Raw genomic sequence first — 24,344 nt, 5'->3', positions numbered from 1 at the left:
TTAAAGTTTTACACAATAATAGCATTTTTGAAACAAAAAAATTATGTTTTAATGTGTCCACCATGTTCTGAGAGCTATAGTTTTTTTATTTTTTGAGAGATTTTCTTATGTAGGGGCTCATTTTTTGCGGGATGAGGTGACGGTTTTATTGGTACTATTTTGTGGGACATACGCGTTTTTGATCACTTGGTGTTGCACCTTTTGTGATGCAAGGTGACAAAAATTGCTTGTTTTGACACAGTTTTTTTTTTTTCTTTTTACGGTCTTCACCCGAGGGGTTAGGTCATGTGATATTTTTATAGAGCTGGTTTTTACGGACGCGGCAATACCTAATATGTACACTTTTTTATTTTTTTTTCATTTTTAACTTTTTTTTTTCATTCCTTACTTGGGGACTTTTTTTTTTTACATGTGAAACTTTTTTTATTTTTTTTATTTTCAACCTTTTATTTTTATTTTTTTTATTTTACACTTTTCGTCCCCCATAAGGTCATACAAGACCTCTGGGGGACATTTGCTTCACTTTTTTTTTTTTTTTTCACTGTTGATTTCTCCTGTAACTGGGGCTGACATAGTAGCCCCAGTTACAGGACAAATGCACCCCTAGAGAGGCTGTACAGCAGCAATCCAGCGCTGTACAGCCTCACAGCAGGGCTGATCGAGGTCTCTGAGAGACCTCACACAGCTCCTGCACTCTCCGGTCACGGCGGTCACATGACCGCCGGGCCGGAACAGGAAGCGCACATCGCTTCCTTCTCTGCAGACACAGCGCTCTAGAAGGCAGGGACACCTGGGCACTGTCCCTGCCTTGTCTTAGGGTTGCCCTGCTGTCACTGACAGCGGGCAACCCGATCAGCAGCTGCACGATTAGGAATTTAGCAAAACAGCTGGGTCAAATGAAGAAAGTAGGATCTGGCACCGTTTATGTTGTCCTTAGTAAACCATAAAACTGGTGACAGATGCCCAGTGACAACGTATCCAACCACTACCAGTGCTCACGGTGCTCAGTTCACCAGCAAAATCAAATGCAGTAATCTAGAGGCTGACTTTTATTTATGCTCTTAATAAAAACAATATATCCAATAAAGGAATAGTTATCTTCTAGGTCGTCAACCCTCTACTGATGAGAGAGGGATAGACACCAAAACTACACAAAGTTAAGACCAGGGTACACTGTGCCACCCACTAACCCGGAGCTGGAGTGGTAAGTCAGGCCAAACACAGACTAGTGAATTCAGTGCAAGAAACTCGCTATGTGTGGCAGTTCTGAAGTCTGCTACTCTGACAGGATCTCACAGCATTACAATGATTTATAATGCTGTGTAACCCCGAGAGACCAGCATATTATCAGTATAATTAAATACATTTCAGTTCTCCCAGCAACATAAATCATTGTAATGCTGTGAGATCCTGTCAGAGGAGCAGAGTTGAGAATGGGAACTCACACTGCCACACGCACTAAAGTCACTTGTCTGTGCTTGGACTTAAAGGGGTTGTCTGCTTTTTTTATATTGATGACCTGGGGTCAGTATTTCAAAAAATGCCAACATGGTGGGGTTTTCTCATGCAGTGATGATGGGATTGAGGAAAAATGTCCATCAAAAGGGCATCCTGCAGATGTAAACAACTCATCGACAGACGGGTTCAGAGGAGGCTGTCAAGAATTGTTCTGATGAACAGGCAGTGGACAGTCATGCATATTGGAGTACAGAATGATGCTCCATGTTTGAACACACAACTTGGTCTCCTTATCAAGGATGGACTGTAACAGCAGTTGACCAGTTTGAGTACCATTGCTGTCTAAGGGAAACAGAAAGGCAAGACACTAGTAGGCAAAAGAGTGCAAAAAATTGGATCACTGAGCAGAGGAAAAAAAAATCCTGATTACTGTTGTTTCGTGCTGATGTGAGCATCACATTTGGCACAAGCAGCATGAATCAATGAACCCTTCCTGTCAGGTGTCAACTAGTGTTGAGCGAACTTGTGTTTTCAAGTTAGGCGTACAAGGTTCGGGTTATCTATTAAGAGTTCCGTTATAGGATAAGAGATAACTATTAGATCGGTGGGGGTACTACCACTGGGACCCCCACCGATCATGAGAATGGGGGCCTCATACCCTCTATTCATTTCTATGGGAGTTCTGCAGATAGCAGAGTACAGAGCTCAGCTATCTCCAGAATTCCCATGGAAATGAATGGCTACACACACACCCAAACAGCTGCTCTGTTTATTTTTCAGGAATACCCCTTTAACTAAGCATTGTTGCTAACCAAGTTCATCCCTTTGTGACAGCTATTTACTCTGTGACAGGAGGACACTTTTAGCAGGACAATGCACCATTCCTCAAGGGTTGTAATCATGGATTGATTCCTGTAACATGACTGAGTTTTCCTTGCTTCCCTGACCTCCACAGTCCCAGGATCTTACTCCTACATGGTATCTCTAGGACAAAGTAGATTGGGCTGGTCAGATCAGTACCTCCATCTAATTTGTGGCAACTGTGAGAAGCTGTCCTCTTGGCATGGGCCAGTAGTCCTGCAGAACCATTTCAATACGTGGTAAAAGCCATACTTCAATGAATTGCCATGGTCCAATGTTCTTTTTACTAGGTCGATCTCTCTGACAATCTAATGGACAAAATCAATATCTGGACAGCGAAGCCCCTTTAAAAAGCCATTTTATTCAGTGTGGATGTAAAGCCTGAATCCAGTCCACCAAAAAAAAAAACTAAGGAAAAATTCTGTTTAACCATATATATTATGGAATAGCTGTGCATGCAATCGAATAACGTCTATCTAATAGTGTGCAAAAAATAGATTTTATTTTTAGGCCTTATCACTCAACCATTCTACAGTTAAATGTTTTTAAAGTGTAACTCATACTCGTAACTCAATATTCAACATTTCTGTAATATACTTTATTAGGGAAATGCGTTTAAAGAATTTTCCTAGCAACACACTAAGGGCTCTTTCACACTTGCGTTGTCCGGATCCGTCGTGCACTCCATTTGCCGGAGGTGCCCGCCGGATCCGTAACAACGCAAGTGAACTGAAAGCATTTGAAGACTGATCCGTCTTCAAAATGCGTTCAAGTGTTACTATGGCACCCAGGACGCTATTAAAGTCCTGGCTGCCATAGTAGTAGTGGGGAGCGGGGGAGCAGTATACTTACAGTCCGTGCGGCTCCCAGGGCGCTCCAGAATGACGTCAGAGCGCCCCATGCACATGGATGACGTGATCCATGTGATCACGTCACCCATGCACGTGGGGCGCCCTGACGTCACTCTGAAGCGCCCTGGGAGCCGCATGGACGCTAAGTATACTGCTCCCCCGCTCCCCACTACACTTTACCATGGCAAACAGGACTTTAGTGTCCTGGGAGCCATAGTAACCATTCAGAAAAAGCTAAACGTCGGATCCGGGAATGCGCCGAAACGACGTTTAGCTTAAGTGTTCAGGTTTCTTGACCGGAGCAAAAAGCGCAGCATGCTGCGGTATTTTCTCCGGCCAAAAAATTGTTCCGTTCCGGAACTGAAGACATCCTGAACGGATTTCTCTCCATTCAGAATGCATGGGGATAATCCTGATCAGGATTCTTCCGGCATAGAGCCCCGACGACGGAACTCTATGCCGGAAAAGAACAACGCAAGTGTGAAAGATCCCTAAGGCTACATGCAGATGACCGTATGTGTTTTGCGGTCCACAAAAAAAAAAAAGCAGATGACATCCGTATGCCATTGTTTTTTATTTTGGCGGATCCATTGTAAGAATGCTTAAAACGGAAAAGAATTGGACATGTTCTATTTTTTTTTGTGGGGCTACGGAACGGACATACGGATGCGGATAGCACACTGTGTGCTGTCCGCATTTTTTGTGGAACCGTTGAAATGAATGGGTCTGCATCCTATCCACAAAAAAAACGGAACGGAATCAAAATACGTTTGTGTGCATGAGGCCTAAATGAGCATAGCTAAGAAGGATCCTTCAGCATTCTACTAAGCATTGAAGATGACTACAGCTCCTCTCCTCCTCCTATATTCCCAGTGTCTTGTAGTCATGATGGTCGGTTTTCTAATAGATCATTAAAGTTTGTTAATGGCCCTTTATGGTAATTAGCTGCTAAGTACCCTGCTTTTCCCTGTCGTCCTAACCAGCAGCACAAGTGGGGATTCCTCCCCTATGAAGCTGGTCAGGACAGGCGGAATTTTTGTTGAAAAAGAAAATTTGTGGCAAGTATCATTAATTAACTAATTAAACCCACGCCTATATAGGATTCCCCGCCCTGGCAGGAGGTGCTTTCTTTCTGTCCTGTGAGCCTAGGACAGACTAGACTCCCAAGCTGGAGTCTCTTTACATCTTCTTAAATTTATTGCCTTTTTTTCTTTTTGGAATACCTGCTGAGGTGCCCTTGGACATCTCCTCCTGAGTCCAGGCCCCTGTGGTCATGGAGGTGCCATTTCAACATCCGTTTTTTTTCTCTGCCGCTAAAGCTTCGGTAGGCCCGTGCTCCTGCTGCATCCCGGAAGGACGTCATCTGATGACTTCCAGAGGGGCGCGCGGTGCTTGCAGCCGCTAGTATGTTCTTCACCTCCTGTCTTCGATGCGCGTCTGAGGACAGAAGGCAGGGGGATCCGGTCTTTCCTCTGCCGACCGCTCCGGAGTTCTGAAACTTTGGGTGGTCGGCGCTCCTGCAGGCGTCCGTCATCTGACGACTTCCGGTCAGGCGCGTGGCGTTTGCTGCCGCTAGTATTTTCTTCACCTCCTGTCCTCTATGCGTGACTGAAGACAGGAGGTAGTGGCCAACTATATATTATTTTAGACTTTTAGGTATAGTTTTTTCTAGAATGCCGCCTCAGCTGAGTCGGGCCTTTCATTCTGACCTCACTTCCGGGTAGGAGGTTATCTCCGCCCTCTGGCTATTTAAACCACTCTGCCTAGCTCAGGGTGGCAGGAGTAAGGATTCTGCTCCAGTGACATTCAGAGCTGCACTTTCTGGGTTAGGTGGTCAGTCGAGATCCTGCTAGTGTGCTACACTTTGCCTCAATATGACATCTCCAGGTTCCGGACATTGGAAATCTACACAAAAACAGAGGCATCTTGCGTGTTCTAATTGTGGCACTCCATTGCCAGATTCATACGAGTTCCATCGTTGCCCTGGCTGTCGGCTCATGCCTCCCAGTACGAAGCCTACAGTCTGTGATTTTTCCTGGATGAAGGAATTTATGGACACTTCCATTACGGAGATAAAGAATGCGGTCTCTAGTAAGAGACCTAGACAGGCCTCTCCTGGTCCTGTCTATATGTCCTAAGAGGTTATTTCGGTCGAGGATGATTCCTCTTCTGAGGAGGAGGGTTCGGCTTTTCTTTTTCTGGCCGAAAAGACTCAACGTCTACTACACTCCATCAGGTCAAGGGACCAGGATGTTTCCGGGGGGCCAAGAGGCTTTAAAGTGGACGAGTCTCTAAGGAAACTAATGGAAACGGAGTGGAAACACCCCGAAAAGGGTCTGGTTCTCACCAAGAGATTCAAATTAATGTTTTTCTCTGCAGGAAAAAGAGTTTGATCTTTGGATACCACCTCCGAAAGTCGATATGGCGATATCTAAACTTTCTAAGAGGACACTCGTGCCATCTGACAGACGAGCGAAATGCACCCTTAGACGCAATTATGCTGCCGCAGCTGCCTCGGCATCAGTTGCTATCGCATCAAGTGAGGTAGCGAATTTTATACGCGCCCACGTCCTTCAGATCCAATCCGATTTAGAATCTTGTGTGGCCAGAAATGATGTCCTGGACCAATTTAATACCCTCCTCCTTGGTATCGATTTCCTATGTGATGCTGTACCCCAACATCTTAAACTAGCAGCCAAGACTATGGCTCTTTCTTCAGCCAGTAGACGCCCCCTTTGGCTCAGACCGTGGGTAGCAGATAGCACCTCAAAGTTTAATCTGTGTGGTCTCCCATATGAGCCTGGAAGATTGTTTGGGTCAGAGCTCTATCGCTTGATGGAGAGCTTGGCTGACAAGAAGGGGAAGTGCCTTCCACAACAGACCTTTCGAGGTCGAGGAAGAGCTAGAGGAGGGGGATATCAGAATTCGTCCAGGTCCCAGAAACGCTCTGGTGCCGCAGATGCGGTAAAGGTCGCTGGAAGGACCGTAAGACTGACTCATGACTCATCAGCTTTCTACAAGTCACCCTTCCCCACCCCCTCCAGTTCCACGGCACGTGGCACTATCCCCCAATCCTCCTCCAGTCGGAGCACGTTTAAGTTTGTTTAGGAATTTTTGGCTTCAAGAAATTCCGGATCCCTGGGTTTTGGATGTAGTGACATCCGGGTACAAAATCTAGTTTATTTCCCCCCCTCAGGAGTTTATCCTGACAAAACCCCTTGCCCACGACAAGCAGCTAGTCTTGGAGGACTCTGTTCTTCAGTAAGTCCAAAAGAGAGCTCTAGAGGAGGTCCCCCCTCGAACAGGGTCGAGGGGTCTATTCCCCGTTTTTTCTTGTCCCAAAGCAGTCGGGCGATTGTCGGATGATTATCGACCTACGCTATCTAAATCGCTTTATCAATTAGCGCTTCCGGATGGAGACCATGCGCTCAGTAATCAATATTCTGAATCCCGGAGACCTTATGGTCACCATAGATCTGAAGGACGTGTACCTTCATGTTCCCGTCCATCCAGCACACAGGAAGTGTCTGAGAGTTGCTGTATCCATAAAAGGGGTGGTGAAGCACTACCAGTTTGCTGTACTGCCTTTTGGCATCTCCTCCGCCCCCCTACACCTTCACCAAGGTTGTGGCTCCGGTTGTCGCCCAGCTCAGGCTTCAAGGACTAGAGATCGTCCCATACTTAGACGACTGGCTTTTAAAAGCCGCCACTCTAGACGTCTTGCAATCTCATCTTCAGCTGGCTCTTCAACGCGTAGGCTGGCTTATAAATTGGGACAAGTCAGAAATTCTTCCTTCCACCATAAGGAAATTTCTGGGGTTTGTGATCAATTCCGATCACATGACTCTTTCTCTGGAAAGGAAAGATCGTGTAATAAGAGCAGCGGAGTTCCTTCTGGTACCCAGGCGAGTTTCCATCAGAACTCTTATGAAGATGTTAGGCCACATGTCAGCATCTGCAGAGACAGTTCCTTGGGGCTTGTGGCATCTACGCCCCCTTCAAGAGGAAGTTTTAGCAGTTTGGAAGTCCGTTCTTCACTCAGGTGGTGGAAGAACCTATCAGATGGGAGGTCCTTGATTCAACCTCGTTGGATCACGTTGACCACGGACGCCTCCCTTCAAGGTTGGGGAGCCCATCTGGAGGAGAATCCAGTACAAGGTACTTAGAGTCCTCAAGAGAAACTTCTCATCCAATATGAGAGAGTTGAGAGCAGTCCGTCTAGCTCTCAATCATTTTGCTCCTCTTTTCCGCAACAGGGCGGTGAGAGTTCGTACCGACAATATGACAGTAGTCTTCTACATCAACAGACAGGGAGGCACAAGATCCCAACTACTCCTCAGAGAAGTGAGTTTAATTCTTTCCTAGGCAGAGACCAACCTATCCCACCTAACAGCGGTTCATATTAGGGGAGATCTCAACATAGTTGCAGCTCGCCTGAGTCGAGGCATTCTAGTTCCAGGCGAGTGGTCGCTGAACAAGGGCATCTTCACCAGGATAACCCAGCGCTGGGGAACTCCAGAGAGAGATCGATTTGATGGCAACTCGACTAAACGCCAAGGTGAACAGGTTCTGCTCCCTTTACAAGGAGGACAATCCTGTAGCGATAGATGCTCTGTCCATAACATGGAGGTTTAGGCTGGCTTACGTATTCCCTCCAATTTCCATGATACCAAGGGTATTGATGAAAATCAAGCAAGACCAGACCTCAGTGATTGGCGAGAATGGAATGATGGCAAAGAGGTCTTGGTTCACCCAGCTCGTGCAGATGAGTCACGGTGTATATTGGAGACTTCCCCTAACGCAGGACCTAGTGTATCAGGACACATGTTCCTGCCTAGATCTGAGGAGACTCAGTCTGACAGCCTGGAGATTGACAGGTCCCTACTAGAAGCTAGAGGGCTTTCAGCTGAGGTCTTGAGAACAATTTCACACTCCAGGGCGGAGTCTACAAATAAGAAGTATTCCAGGATAAACCAGATCTTCCTTCAATGGTGTGCTAATAAAGAGGTAGTAGCCTCAGATCCTCCTCTTTCAGCAATTTTAGATTTTTTTTCAAGATGGTCTGGACAAGGGTCTGAGTCCATATCTCTGCTTTATCTGCCTGTCTTGGCAGATCTCTTTCTTAAGACCCCCTAATTAGGTTCCTTAAAGGAGCCGAGAGACTTAAACCTTACATCCTGAGACCAATCCCTGAGTGGGATTTATCTATTGTTCTAAAGGGGTTATGTTCTTCCCCATTTGAACCTTTGGAAAGTGTTGACCTTAGGTTTCTGTCCCTGAAGGTCACCTTTTTGTTGGCCATTACCTCGGCCAAAAGGACTGGAGAACTCCAGGCCCTGGGGGCCTCTGAGCCATATATATTGTTTCTTCAGGACAAGATCCTGCTAAGATACCTTCCGACCTTTGTACCAAAAGTTTTGTCTTTCAGGAATACCAATCAGACAATATCTTTACCAGTTTTCTGTCCTTCCCTATCATCTCCAGAAGAAGAAATGTTGCATACCTTGGACATCCCTAGAGTCCTAAGAATTTATCTTGACAGAACTGGGGGCTTCAGAAGGTCCAAAAATCTCCTGTTATCATATGCCGGTAAAAACAAAGGTCTTAAAGCCTCTAAACCTTCTTTGAGCAGGTGGGTAAAAGAGGCTATCCGGGTAGCTTTCCTATCTCAAGATTTGGCTCCTCCATCCTTTGTGACTGCCCATTCCACCAGGGCAGTCTCCACTTCCTATGCCAAAAAGAAGCGGATTCCGCTTGACCAGATCTGTGCTGCCGCTTCCTGGAGCTCCCAGAGCACCTTTATTAGACATTATTGTCTAGATTCTAGGCGGTCTGAGGGAGTTCCTTCGGACAGTCCCTCCCAATTTGTGTGTTGTACTCCTTGCTAGGTCCCCACTTGTGCTGCTGGTTAGGTCAACAGGGAAACGTTAACAATTAACATAAATTTGTTTTCCCTTAGTCCTAACAGCACACAAAATTTCCCACCCCATCTCGGTTATTATTTCTACTTGCTAAAAAGCACCTCCTGCCAGGGCAGGGAATCCTATATAGGGGTGAGTTTAATTAGGTGATTAATGATACTTGGCAGCAATTTTCTTTTTCAACAAAAATTCTGCCTGTCCTGACCGGCTTCACAGGGGAGGAATCCCCACTTGTGCTGTTGTTAGGACTAAGGGAAAACAAATTTACGTTAAAAATTAACGTTTTCCACTAGTAAACGTTCCCCACCCTTCTGTTTTCAATGAGTGCTCCAGCCTCCCCTTAAAAAACACATCATATGAATCAATGGAAAGCTGCAGCTGTCACTCAAGACTACTTTTAATTGTACACACCTTTTATTTAAAAGGGTGCAGGTATTGAAATATACCCAGGCAGTGGCGCCATACTTGACGGAAACAAGATCCATACCTGTAATAACTTCAAATCTACCGATGGCTTAGCAAGCGTCCAAGGAGGTGGGATTAAGTTGAAGGTAAGATTACACACAGCAGTTTACATTTATGATAAACAAATTACAAAGGATCTATTCACATGAGATTCATAAGGCTCCAATGCACATAATGGATCCATTGCACTAAACACAGACTAAGTAATAAGCATTTGGGTTTTTTAGAAACAAAAAAAGTATAAGCAAAATGTATGCTTAACATTTTGGGAACTGAAAACCTATATAAACCTTTGCAGCTGTTTCTAGGCTCTAACGCACCTAAAATAAAAAAAAGAAGCAACTTATGGAAAAATGCGTCCACATTACAGCCGTCTAAGGCCTTATACTCATGTCTGGGACTCAGACAGCACATGTACCCATTCACTTTGTGTGTATTCACACATCTATGTTTTAGCATGGTCCGTGGTCCATTTTGGCTGGGTCCGATTGTATTTAATGAAAAACGAGCCAAAAAATAAATAAAAAATTGATCCGGCGACATTGATTTACATGCTGGATCCGGTTTGTTCTGTTTTGAAGTACTTCTCTTAACTCATTCTAGTGATCAGTAGGGGTCTCAACAATTGGACAAAAGTTTTTCAAAGTGCAGGTACACTTTAAAGGGGTTCCAGCATTTTTTAATTGATGGCCGACATATACCCTCACCAATTAACTGTTCTCAAATAGCTCCATCCAATGTATGTATCCAATGGTTGTTACTCTGCTCTCACACTGGGGTTAATTAATGGAAGCTGAGCTGCAGTAATCTGGCCACTACACACTAGATAGAGCTGTGCTTCTGTCACACCCACTGACCTAAGGTTATGTCATTAATATCTAGAACCTGGATAACCCCTTTAAGAAATAAAAGCAGTATTCAGTGGTAGATATCCACTTCAAAGCAGGTATCAATCTCCACAGAGATGTTCTGCACATTATTAATCACAATAACCTGCCACATTTCCAGCGTGCACCGAGAAAGGAAAGGAGTAAAAGACAGAATTTTGCATTGTATGCTGCAGATGTTTGCGAAGGACTTGTGCTTCAAAGCATTTTGAGTTTTTATTTTTTTTTTTGCTTAAAGGTTATTCCTGCACCAGTAGTGAAGCTGAGCAATAACCACATATACAACAACAAGGGTTACGGTATTACTATTGTGCAGCCTAAAAGGAGATTAATTAACATGCTGAATTTTATGATGGAAGACGCAGCAGCTGGAGACAGGAAGGAGGAAGACATGCTGACAGCAGCTATAGAAAGTCTCAGCCTGGACATTGACAGCAACAGTGTAAAAGAAAACTCTCTGGGAAAAGTTGGAACAGTCCTGACATAGAAGCACATAGTGGAATGGTGGTCGGGGCAACTTTATTTCTGCGTTTAATATGAGTTTAAGTTTGCGTTAAAGAGGACCTGTCACCCAAAAAATGCAATGCAATCTGCAGGCAGCGTGTTATAGAGCAGGAAAAGCCAAGCAGATTGACATTTAGTTTTGTAGGAAATTATTCAGTAAAACCTGCAATTTATAGATTTCTATTTTGGCTTTTTTCACTGCGTATCTGTACAGGAGGGAGGTGTTATGCACAATGCTGTCAGTCACCGATAACACCTCCTCCCTGTACCAATTTCCACAGGATGTGGAAAAAGCGAAGGTATAAATCACAAGTTTTAAGGAATCTTTTCCCGCAAAATTATCATAACATGCTGCCTGCAGATTGCACTGCATTTTTTTAGTGACAGGTCCTCTTTAAAGGGGTTTCTCATCTGAGACATTGGTGGCATAGCGGTAGGATATGCCATCCAAGTTAAATAGCTGCAGGTCCCACCTCCAGAATGGGACCCCCGAAATGAGTGCTGGCTCAACGATAAAAGTGAATGGAGCGGAGTACACTCTTCGTTAATTTTTGTGGGATTTCCAATAGCCAAGCACGCACTCTGAATTTCTTGGGACTCCAATAGAAATGAATGGCGTGCCCACATGATGCACTCTCCTTCACTTTTGGGGGGCCCATTTTAGAGAGGTGCAGGTTTCATATGCCATCTAAGCCCCAGATGACACAATCCCTTTAAAGTGTGATGTAAGCATTTTAACTTATTGTTGGCCATTTGGTTCATACCATAGGAAATAGTTGTTTGGCAGTTTGTTTGCAAAAGCGTCTAAAAGCTTTTTCCATGATGCATTAATTCCCAGCTTGTGTAACTTAAAGGGGTATTACAGCAAAATGAAAATAACCACCAGCAAGATCCTAGTGCTGTAAAAAGAAAAAAAAAAAAAATGGTGCTCCACTTCCGGCTGACTCAGCATGGCAGAAAATGGTTGGGAAGACAGCTCAGCAAATCGCTGACTAAGCAGCATTCCCCAGCTATTTCCTGCTGTGGAGAGCAGTCAGCAGGAAGTGGAGCACGGCAGGGACCCCCGCACCACATGAACATCAGGGAGGTGGGTAAACTGGTTTATTTATTCTCTTACAGCAATAGGATGTCGCTGAAAGTAAATTTTATTTTGCTGGAACTGGTTTTTATTGGGACACCCGCCTTGATGTTTGCCAGTCATACATTTCTAAATTTCATTCTTAGCTCATTCCGGCTGATAGCATTATACATATACAGAACAGCTGAAACGTTGCAGACATTAGCTTTTCACTGTAAGTTGCAAAATGTGTTACTTAAGGCTTTACATACACAGCAGATTCGATGCAGACATTTCTGTGACTGAAAATCAGTTGCATTTATCTGGATGGGATTATTTTGGAGGGTGAGGCCCATTCAGATTGGAACAGTTGCAGATTTTGGAAGGTATTTTATTAGCTTAGATACATACAGGTTATCTTAGAAGAGCACTGTGAAAAAACAATGCTTAAAGGGCTTCTGTCACCCCCCCCTAAAGTAATATTTTTTTTTTGGCTACTTAAATTCCTTATACTGCGATATATATATATATAATGCGCTTACTCATTTTCGTTCAGTAGTTTCTTCAAAAAACGGACTTTTATAATATGTAAATTACCTCTCTACCAGCAAGTAGGGCGGCTACTTGCTGGTAGCAGCCGCATCCTCCTTTCATAAAGACGCCCCCTCCTCATGTTGATTGACAGGGCCAGCGAATGCGCTCGTCCTCTGGCCGGCCCTGTCTGCGTTCAAATTCTCGCGCCTGCGCTGTACCAGTCTTCAGTCGGCGCAGGCGCACTGAGAGGAGGACACTCGCTCGGCCGCTCCTTCCTTAGTGCGCCTGCGCCGGGTGTAGATGTGATGTCATTGGCTTAGGCGCATTGAGGATGGAGCGGCCGAGCGAGCGTCCTCCTCTCAGTGCGCCTGCGCCGACTGAAGACCGGTACAGTGCAGGCGTGAGAATTTGAACGCAGACAGGGCCAGCCAGAGGACGAGCGCATTCGCTGGCCCTGTCAATCAACATGAGGAGGGGGCGTCTTTATGAAAGGAGGATGCGGCTGCTACCAGCAAGTAGCCGCCCTACTTGCTGGTAGAGAGGTAATTTACATATTATAAAAGTCTGTTTTTTGAAGAAACTACTGAGCGAAAATGAGTAAGAGCACTATATACTGATATATCGCAGTATAAGGATTTTAAGTAGCCCAAAAAAATATGACTTTAGGGGGGTGACAGAAGCCCTTTAATATGTGAAATATCAATAAAAGGAAGATACGCGCCTTCTGTGAACTGGAAAATTGAACAGCTCTTCATTAACTGCAGTATATATTTCGAGTTTTTGGAGATATGTAGTGGTAGACAAATCAGTATACAATCTTGCTGCATTTACTTGGAAATACAGATATGTGGGCACTCCATGTGACACTGAGGAAACTGGGAGAGGTTCCAAAACCGAAACCAATGCGATCACCATGTTACTTTTTCCCCCACAGAATTTCTGAAAATAAGAGGGATAACCTTGCTGGCTATGGGCAACTACTTTGCACCAGTTGTGATACATCTCCTTCAATATGAACACATTTTTGTGGGCGCCGTATTTGGGATCAGTGTGCTCGAGGTCTTTTTCATATGGTCATAACTGTCACCTCCATACGGTTTCCAAATACAGATAAAATAAATACATATTTTCTGCATCTGACCCTAATGGACGTATATTATTCTTTTTCATTTCTCCAGCTCATGGTAGAAACTAAAATTACATTAGTCTCCCTTTGTCCACGTACAAATTCTGCACAGTAATACAAAGACATTGATGTTGTAGGGTTGAGGCAACCAGATTTAAAGGTATCTGTCACCTATACAATGCTGCGCTCACTGAGGGCACCAAAGCGTAGTAACAGACCTGCTGATTGCAGAGGTCTGTCACTTCTGTGCTGGCAGTCTGTTCTTTTAGAGTAGCCAGCGCTTCGAGGAAGAGGAGTCTGATCAAGCTTGCTGCCCCCTACCTCTGAACTATCATTGATAGACCTCTTTCCTCTTAGGAAAAGAAACCTATCATAGGCAGCATAGTACAGGTTCAGTAACTGTTCAGTCATTTTGCCCCTTTCCAGGGTATACAAAGCACTGTTGGAGACCCAAAAAATAAAGACTAGTTTCTGACAAGCATGTTCATTCAAACTAGGGCTGCAACGATTAATCAACGTTATCGATAATATTCGATAACGGGATTCGTTGTCAACGAATCCAGTTATCGAATAATCGGCCGATTCGTTGCTATGCGGGCGGGAGCGGGCGGTCAGGCGCTATGCCTGCGGGTCCTTGAACTTTAGATCAGCGCATCTTTATTACCTTACAATGAAGCTCCAGTAACAGGCAGAGCGGGCGGCGGCGTAACGTCACTCACGTGACGCACATGCTCCGCCTACTTCATTCATAAAGTAGGTGGAGCAGGCGCGACACGTGAGTAAGTGACGTTACCCCGCCGCCCGCTCTGCCTGTTACTGGAGCTTCATTGTAAGGTAAAAGAAGATGCAGTGATTTAAAGTAAAAGTTACTGCCGGTTAAGGAATACTGCTGTGAGCGGCGGGGCCTGGGCTGTTATGGGAGGGGGATCTGTGTATGACACTGCTATGGGGGAGATCTGTGGATGACACATATAGCATAAGATGCTATATAGCGCCATCCACAGATTCCCCTCCCCATAACAGTGCCATTCACAATTTGTTTTAATATGGCCTTTGAACATAATTTTTCAAGTAATCGTTAGCTGCAGCCCTAATTCAAACACATGCCATGTGTAAGCATTATTTCCTGTTCCAAAATCTGCTCCTGTGACTGGGATTCACAGCTGTGATGAACTGTACTTACATAAAGCAGTCAGTACAGTTCATTATAGCAGAGCTCAGGTAGGAACCACATATAATAATAATCAGTTTAATGCCGTGAGCCTGTCACAGGCACATCGTTCAGGACAGGAAATAACATGCTAGTCTAATTGTCAGATTGGGACTATTACAGTAGACAGTAGTTTGTTGCGATTACCACAGTTCAATATATAATATATATATATATATATATATATATATATATATATATATATATATATATACATATATATATATATATATATACACACACATACACACAATATATATATACACACACACTATATATATATATATATATACACACACACACACACACACAATATATATACACACACTATATATATATATATATATATATATATACATACATACACTATATATATATATACACACACACACAATATATATATACATATACACACACAATATACATATATATATATATATATATATATACACACACATACATACACACACATATATACACACACTATTATATTTATTTATATATATATATATATATATATATATATATATATATATATATATATATATACATACATATATATATATATACACACACACACACTTGACCTTTAGATATAGATTGCCAAGTGCTTAATTAAAAGGATCTTTTTCCAAATATTTGGAAATAAAACACTCAAAATATTTAAATTTAGGATTTATTTAAAATCAAATAAGTTTGTAATTTCTTTTACTGGATACAGTGAAACCATAAAATACAAAAAAAAAAAAAAAAACAATTGGAACACTACTTTTACAAAGGACATGTCTACTGCCTTCAACAGCAGCAACGAGCACAAAACCTTCCACTGGTGAAATGAAATTTGCAACTTAAAAGTCTTTAGAATCCTCCACGTGACTGACCCCTGAAACCACCTCCTCCTCCAAAGCCACCACTTTGTCCTTGGTATCCACCTCTGAATCCTCCACGATTTCCACCTCTGTAGCCACCGCCTTGATTTCCACCTCTGTAGCCACCGCCTTGATTTCCACCTCTGTAGCCACCGCCTTGATTTCCTCCCCTGTAGCCTCCACCATAGCTACCACCACCACCTCCACCTCTGAATCCCCGATATCCAGAGCCTCCATAGCCACCTCCTGAGTTGGAACCTCCACGGTAGCCGCCGCCACCTCGATTACCCTGGAAACCTCCATCTAATCGAGCCATCTTAGGTGGTCGAGGCCCATCTCCATATCTGAAGACAAATTGTAAAATAATTAACATGTGTTGTACTATGGTCTAAAAAAATAATGTAAGCATTCAACACTGCAACTATCTGTGAAGCAAACGACTGCTCCATGGTAGCTTTAGCTGTTATTTCAGGGTGCATAAGGGGAGATTTACACCTGGGGGAAGGGGGGTATTTATCATAATTGGAATATTTGAAGTCAGTTTTGCTTGAGTCTGCGTTGGAGTACTTTGTCACATTTATCAAATGTCTCATGCTGTTTGATAAAAATGTGTTATCCTTAAACCTAACACTTTGTCTAGAAAGCCTACTCCAGTTTTCCTACTCGATCCTCCTACTGCAGTGATAAATCTGCCCCATGGTGTTTTTTACATCTTGGCTTTGGCTACTGCAAATCTGATGCAAACTACACGTGTTACATGCAATTTAACCTCTCGCAATGCAGAGTAAAGACATGCAAGACATCCAGATCTGCTGAAAATTGACTGCGACCAAATCTGCAGTGAAAAAAATATTCCAATGTGTATCTCCCCCTCATGACAAACATTCTTTACAAGCACAAAACTTGCCTTTTTTCCCCTCACATGCCTCTTGACTGTGGCACACACTTAGAAATGTCTCCCAATTTGATACGTATTTTTGTGCTTAATTATTTTATTTTTTTTTTAAAACCTCTCCAGTTCAACTATGCAGCATATGAAGAACTTTGCAACAATAAAAGGGCTTGTACAGGTTCTGCGAAACATGGCTGCTTTCTTCCAAAATGTTCTAAGTAAAAATTTGTCATTATTTCATTAGTCTAATAAAATAAAACTTTTGTCTCAAAAACAGTGAGGGGGGGGGGAGGGGGAAGGGGGTCACCGCAGCTCCTATGCTAGTTTTCTGGCTTTAAAAAGTTTCAAATACAGACTTGATAAATTTCCACCAGGGAAATTGCAGGTTGTGCGCACTATTAATGCTTAGCTCCATTCACTTCAATGCAGCTGAACTGTAATATCAGACACAGAAAATGTCTGTTTGTGGAAGGAAGCAGCCATGTTTTTCTGAACCTGTACTACCCCTCTTTACACAACTGTATTTTGACTGCTCCAGTATCACTGCATCGTGTAAAGTGACCCGGAGCACCTCGGTTACTTACCTGGAATTTCCAATCATAAGATTAATCCCGGCTGTGGATGGCTTGGATAATAAGCGAATCATGTTCAGCAGCTTCTCATTGACCGGATCCAGTTGAGACAAAATTTCTGGTTCTTTAGTAACTTCTACAACAAGAGCTTCCAATGCAGATTTCAGGGCAGTAATGGAAGCGGCATCCTCGTGGAGCATTAACAGCTTGATCCTGTGGAGTAGACAATTCTGTACTTTACCACACAGTAGTATCGTAAATATGTATCCAAAACAATCCAAGATAAATACAGCAACTCAAACACTCCCATTTAAAAGGGGTTGCCCGTGTTCAGAGCTAAACCTTGACATAATCCCATTTTCACCCAGGGCAGCCCCCCTTATCTTGGCATCGGAGCATTTGATGAACCCAGACAACCCTTTTAAGTCATATGGCAAAAAGTATCCAAAGCATTAACCTGTATAGTGTCTACTCATTTTGAACACTACACACAGTATAAATAGGTAAAGATCCATGTAAATGCTCATGCACACGACCGTAGTTTCGGTCCAAATCTGATCCTAATTTTTTACGGATCAGGTGGGGACTCAAACACTTCAATGGGGCCGCAAAAGATCCCCGTGTGCTGACCTCATCTGTATGCCTGTTCTGCGGCCCCTAAAAAAAAAAAAAAGAAGCTGGACAAGAATAGGCATTTGTAATATACTGCAGGAGCTGTGGAAGAGGAAAATGCTGGATGCACGCAGCCATTATCGCAAAAACAGATACGGTCATACTTTTATTCCGGCCGCCTCTCTGAATGTTTGCCGTGCTGCCGCCGAAACTCCAGCCCGCCCCCATTATAGTCAATGGGGCCGGAGCGGTAGTCCGTGGGCACGCGTGCACTAGCGGGCCTTAGGCTGGGCTGACGCTTTTTTACGGCGACCCAGTCTAAGCGCTGCATGGGTCACATGAGAGCCGCGGCCCTGCTCTAAACAGCCCAGACCAGCAGGAGTGCCTATCCGGGCTGTTTAACAATCGACCCGGGCAATGTCGCCCGCCGCATGTAAAGTGCTGACAGAGGGACCAGACTCAATCTGTCTCCCACTGGCACCCCGCAAATGCAATCGCGGGGTGCCGATGTGTGTGAAGGCTGGCTATGGTCTCGTGTAGGCCCCAGACAAGGGTCAATGTCAGAATAGCAGCGATATTAAAATGCAATGCGCTATAGGGATAATGCATTGCATTTGCATCAGAATGTTGTCTGTTATAGTCCCCTTGTGGGACTATTAAGTGAGAAAAAGAGTTTTATTGCAAAAAAGTACTAAAAAGGGAAAAAAATAAAAATAAAATATGTACTTGGTATCACTGTAATCGTAGTGACCCAGAGAATAAAGATATGTTATTTATGCCGAAAAATGAACGCCATAAAATTTATAACTTAAAAACGCAGTGGCAGTATTGCTGTTTTTCCCATCTCCCTCCCAGAAAGAGTTAATCAGAAAGTTATGTGTACCCCAAAATGGCGTCATTATAAACTACAACTTATCCCACAAAAAACAAGCCCTCATAAAGCTATATAGACACAAAAGAAAAAAACGCTTGGTCAGCAAGGCCCAAAAACAGGCTGTTCACTAAGGGGTTAAGTTACAAAACCGCTGCGGGGATGGTCATTTACAAGGATTTCTTCTAGTTTTTGGGTGCACAAAAGTAAAAAAAAAAAAAGTGACTTTTTGCCTTTCCCCACCGCTATTGACACTTTTTAAAAAAGTGGTTGGAGCTTAGCAGAAGGGACGGTGCCGCTGCGGCCTGACATTACGATTACTCCAGAAACTGGTGTAAATCATAAGTGAAATCTATGCCAGCGACTAGCTGATTCCGTAGGTATCAGTTTCAGGCTTGCCGACATCACAAATGTGACAAAATTATTAAGAGGGGTGCGCCTCTTCGTAAACCACATCTCACTTCAGCAGAAATGTTTTATTTTATTTTTTACTGTGGTGTGTGAAATGCCAGTCTTTAGAAAAGAAGCCCCACCAAATGGAGCGGCAGTGTACATGCGTGACCACCACTCCACTCAGACAAACTGACTAATTGTGTAGTGAATGGAAACTGGGAGCTTGGGTCTCCTATTCTAGTAATCATGGGGCCCTATGCAATCATATATATGTATAGATTTTTATCCCCCCCCCCCCCCCCCCCCCCAAGTCACTTGAACTCTGCTCCATAATCAGCCATGCACCTATATAAATTAGACACGAGTAGGAGTGCCTTTCATCCTCTGAATGGAAACAAGGTCTCCACTCACTGACAGCAAGTGATATTAAAATGATGAGTGAGCATTTGAAACAATATGCAGATTTTTCTATTACTCGTAAAACAGAAGAAATTACACCAGACGCACAGTACAAGAATGCAGGTCAGCTGCTGCAGAGTTTCTCAGCTTTACAGTACAACATATGGGAAAATAACTGCTACAGCAGGACATCTGGCCTGAATCAGACCGTGGAACCACCTCCACAAATTTACACACATGCATAATGAACACGTCAGTATACATACCAATCATCCAAGATTATCATCTGACCATCTGACATGACTTTTTTGGAGCCGAAGAGCAGCAGCTGTAAGGGGCTCACCATGGTCATCACTTTAGCAGAAATAGCTCTTGTACGAATCTGAGAATAAATAATATAGTTAACATATGTGCACCAAACCTTAAGATGGCAGACAAATGACTGATTACATTGGCGAAGCAGTCAGTGCATGCACAGTAGAAGAGGTCTTGGTCTGGCGAGGCTCTACTGCGTATGAGCCAATGTATCATCCCCACAGCGCTTGCATGAGAGGACAGGGCCAAGCAGAAAGACATACTGTAGCGAATGCCTGGCTCTGTCCATCAAACTGCAAAGGGAGGGGCTGGAGGCAGAAGGAGATTTTTTGTGCACCGAGGACAGTGGCCACACCCAACTCATTTGTATATTAAAGGAGTTGTCCCACGAAAAATATTCTAGTTTTCAAACCAGCACCTGGATCTGAATACTTTTGTAATTGCATGTAATGAAAAATTTTGCATAGCCACAAAGTTATTCAATAAAATGTATCTATAGAGCGCCACCTGCTTTTTGTTTTTTTATTTCTTTGTCCATGAGATGTCCTTCAACTGCCTCCTGAGCTGTGATAGGGAGAGCTGAGACACGCCCCCTGAGCTGTGATAGGGAGAGCTGAGACACGCCCCCTGAGCTGCAGCAGAACAGACACTCCCCTTGAGCTGTCAGCTTGATAAGAATCTAGCAGAGCAATGAATGGGGAGATCTCTGGATCCATGTGAGGTACAGGGCTGGTTCTAGCTTTGTTAGAAAGACTGTCCTATACTATGTGATGTCCGTGTAAATTTTTTACATAAATCATGGGATAACCCCTTTAACCACCTCAGGACCGCCGTACGCAGGATTGCGTCTTTGCGGCGGTCCTGTTGTTCTGGGTGGACGCGCCGGTGCGTCCTCTCGCGAGACGCGAGATTTCGTGCATTGCCGGCCCGCGCATGCGCATCGCGGGCCGGCAAAAGTTAAAGAAGTATTTCGTCACCAGCCTGCCAGCAACGATCATTGGCTGGCAGGCTGGCGATTTTCAAAAAATCGAATCAGAAGCCAGATAACAGATCATATTAGTAAATATGATCTGTTATATGGCTTGTCTGCTCCTGTGCTGGTCCTTTTCGTCGGTTGGATCCAGCACAGGAGCAGACTTCACAGTGAGTAGCACCAACACCACACTTTAGCCCCAGATCACCCCCCTGCACCCCAATTAACCCTTTGATCACCCCTGTCAATCACTATTGAAAGGAAAAAAAGTGATCAGTGTAAACTGTCACTTTTTTTTTCACTAGTATTGGCTGTTAGGTTTTAGGGATAGTTTAGGCCCCTTGGTTAGGTAGTAGCGTCAGTTAGCGCCCAGCCCACCGCACCGCAGTCACTTTTATTCGCTGATTAGCGTATCGCTAATCAGCATTTGTACTTTTATAGTATCTGTAAGTGATCAAAACTGATCACGGTCAGATCTATAATAGTATTAGTGTCACTTTAGTTCGCCCTCCACCCAAAACGCAGTGTTTGCCCGATCAGGCCTGATCGGTCGCCCACACGTGCGTTCACCCACGCCCGCCCCACCGCAGTGACAAAAAAAATTTTGTTTTTTGATCACTGCACATTCACTTTACAAGCACTGCGGCGATAAAAAAATCAGTTTTGATATTTTTTATCAACCGCAGCAGCCTCCGGTACTTCGCTAGCCTCCCCTTTGTAAGACAGGTTTGCTTTTTTTCTTGGGTAGTCTCAGGGAATACCCCTAAATTTAGTAGTCCAAATGTCAAACAGGGGGTATTCTTCTGAAGAGGCCTACAGGATTCTGACCCAGTCGGATGAGGAGTGGGAACCCTCATCTGATGAATCTAGCGGGTCAGAATATGAACCTGTGGAAAGCAGTGGCTCTCTGACCCAAAGTTCGGACGAGGAGGTGGAGGTCCCTGGCAGCACCAGGCGTACCCGGCCCCGTGTCGCTAGACCACAGGTTACGCAGGATCCGTTTCAAGAGCAGCAGAGTGGGGCTGTCGCTGCCGGATCACGTGGTGAGGCATACACCAGCAGCGCAGCCCTTCCTGGACCTAGTACCAGCACTGCCGTACAACATGGTGACGTGGCGAGCACCAGAAGGGCAGTTGAAGCTGGTACGGTGGCACGTGCACTAGTTACCCCGTCGCAGCCACCGCGCAGACAGGCCCGTAGAGCCCCTAGAATCCCTGAGGTGCTGGCAAACCCTGATTGGCAGTCACCAACTTCAGCCGCACCTGTAGTTCCCCCTTTCACCGCCCAGTCTGGAGTTCGGGTTGAGACGGCTCAAATCGGTTCGGCCCTGGGATTTTTTGAGCTGTTCTTGACTGCGGAGCTCTTGGACTTAGTCGTGGCAGAAACAAATCGGTATGCCACACAATTTATATCCGCCAACCCGGGAAGCTCTTATGCCCAGTCTTTCCGGTGGAAACCAGTCCAAGTTTCCGAAATTAAAATTTTTTTGGGCCTTCTCCTCAACATGGGTCTAACTAAAAAGCATGAATTGCGGTCATATTGGTCCACGAACCCAATTCATCACATGCCCATGTTCTCTGCTGCTATGTCCAGGACACGATTTGAGACCATCCTACGTTTTCTGCATTTTAGCGACAACACCACCTCCCGTCCCAGAGGCCACCCAGCTTTTGACCGGCTCCACAAAATTCGGCCCCTCATAGACCATTTCAACCAGAAATTTGCAGATTTGTATACCCCTGAGCAAAACATCTGCGTAGACGAGTCCCTAATACATTTTACCGGGCGCCTTGGCTTCAAACAATACATCCCAAGCAAGCGTGCCCGGTATGGGGTCAAATTGTATAAGCTCTGTGAAAGGGCCACAGGCTATACCCACAAATTTCGGATCTATGAGGGAAAAGATCAGACCCTGGAGCCGGTCGGTTGCCCTGACTACCTGGGGAGCAGTGGGAAGACAGTCTGGGACTTGGTGTCACCCTTATTCGGCAAGGGGTACCATCTTTATGTGGACAATTTCTACACAAGTGTGGCCCTCTTTAGGCATTTGTTTCTAGAACGGATTTGCGCCTGTGGCACCGCGCGAACTAGTCGCGTGGGCTTCCCCCAACGGCTTGTAACCACCCGTCTTGCAAGGGGGGAGAGGGCTGCCTTGTGTAACGAAGAACTGCTCGCGGTGAAATGGAGAGACAAGCGTGACGTTTACATGCTCTCCTCCATTCACGCAGACACGACAATCCAAATTGAAAGGGCAACCCGTGTCATTGAAAAGCCCCTCTCAGTCCACGACTATAATGCGCTCATGGGAGGGGTGGACTTCAATGACCAGATGTTGGCTCCCTATTTAGTTTCCCGCAGAACCAGACGCTGGTATAAGAAGGTGTCTGTATATTTAATTCAATTGGCGCTGTACAATAGTTTTGTTCTCTACAGTAAGGCTGGGAGAACACGATCTTTCCTCAAATTCCAGGAAGAGATCATCGAGAACCTCCTTTACCCAGGAGGTTCCGTGGCCCCATCCACCAGTGTAGTTAGCCGTCTACACGAGCGACATTTCCCCAGTGTCGTTGCTGGTACCTCAACCCAACCGCCACCCCGAAAAAAATGTCGTGTCTGTAGCAGGAGTGGAATAAGGCGTGACACCCGCTATTTCTGTCCTGACTGTCCTGACCACCCTGCCCTATGCTTTGGTGAGTGTTTCCGGAAGTACCACACACAGGTACACCTAGCATAGGGATTGCATCTCACAGGACAGGCACACAGGGCTATTAGGGCCCTTTTACTCACAGCTGCTGCAAACCTCTCCTTTCACCTGGGATAAAGTGCATAATGTACTTCGCCACATCTTTGGGCAATTTGCGCTTTGCACATTGTCCCATGGGGAAGGAGAGGTTTGTTCTATAAAGGTAAAAAAAACTAAACAAAAAAAAAATTACCGGTAAGTAAAAAAGTTAAACGTTCAGTTAAAAAAAAGTTTCTATGTTCTGTTCAACAGTTAATAAATTTATTGCGTTGCGGCCTGGTTTTTTCTTTTTTGTTTTGTTTTTTTTACCTTTCAGGTGGACCAACCGATCGACTAGCTGCAGCACTGATGTGCATTCTGACAGAAGCATTGCGCTGCTGTCAGATTACACGCAAGTCGGTGTATGCGGCGCTGCAAGACGAGATTTCTCCTCTGCAGTAAAAGATATGTTTGCCGAGGCATATGAGCTGAGGAGGTGGCGGTGTTCATATACTTTGGCAAACACTTTGTATATATAAAAAAAAAAATCCCGGCAATGATTTATTCATCCACATCGATTGATGTGAATGGAGAAATCTGGTTTGCCAGGGCATACGAGCTGAAGTGGGTATGGATGTTGGGCGGAGCTCCTATGTCCTGGCAGACGCCTTTCCCCTCCTTTTTTTTTTTTTGGCAGAGATTTTTTCATCCACATTGATCGATGCGAATGAAGAAATCTGTGCCGTTCATTTTTTTCTTTCAGCCCAGAGGCTGAACGGAAAAAAAAAATCTCATTACCCGTATGCTCAATATAAGGAGAATAGCAGAAACTCCTAATGCTGGGCATACATG

At 44.5% G+C, this 24,344-nt stretch overlaps 2 protein-coding genes across 6 annotated transcripts in view; one reads left to right on the top strand and one right to left on the bottom strand.

Moving 5' to 3' along the window:
- SHCBP1L (SHC binding and spindle associated 1 like) overlaps positions 1–11,044 on the top strand; it is a 130,849-nt gene extending 119,805 nt beyond the window's left edge. Inside the window, exons 9-10 of the mRNA XM_040408804.1 lie at positions 9,517–9,642; positions 10,682–11,044. Of these exons, the coding sequence (XP_040264738.1) occupies positions 9,517–9,642; positions 10,682–10,930 (375 nt within the window). The 3' untranslated portion in view covers positions 10,931–11,044. The remainder of the gene's footprint in view (positions 1–9,516; positions 9,643–10,681) is intronic.
- A 4,488-nt stretch (positions 11,045–15,532) lies between these two features.
- DHX9 (DExH-box helicase 9) overlaps positions 15,533–24,344 on the bottom strand; it is a 44,502-nt gene continuing 35,690 nt past the window's right edge. For 3 of the 5 annotated variants that reach the window (XM_040406859.1, XM_040406863.1, XM_040406862.1), the window contains 3 exons: positions 19,749–19,864; positions 17,220–17,420; positions 15,533–16,087 (listed from right to left, as the gene is read on the bottom strand). In XM_040406859.1, the coding sequence (XP_040262793.1) occupies positions 15,733–16,087; positions 17,220–17,420; positions 19,749–19,864 (672 nt within the window). In that variant the 3' untranslated portion in view covers positions 15,533–15,732. The remainder of the gene's footprint in view (positions 16,088–17,219; positions 17,421–19,748; positions 19,865–24,344) is intronic. The other 2 variants (XM_040406860.1, XM_040406861.1) reach the window with 1 other exon arrangement.

This window comes from Bufo bufo, chromosome 9, assembly GCF_905171765.1.
Source record: "Bufo bufo chromosome 9, aBufBuf1.1, whole genome shotgun sequence".
Lineage (NCBI taxonomy): Eukaryota > Metazoa > Chordata > Amphibia > Anura > Bufonidae > Bufo > Bufo bufo.
The sequence above is the reverse complement of the archived record's forward strand: the minus strand, read 5'-3'. Positions and strand labels throughout refer to the sequence as shown.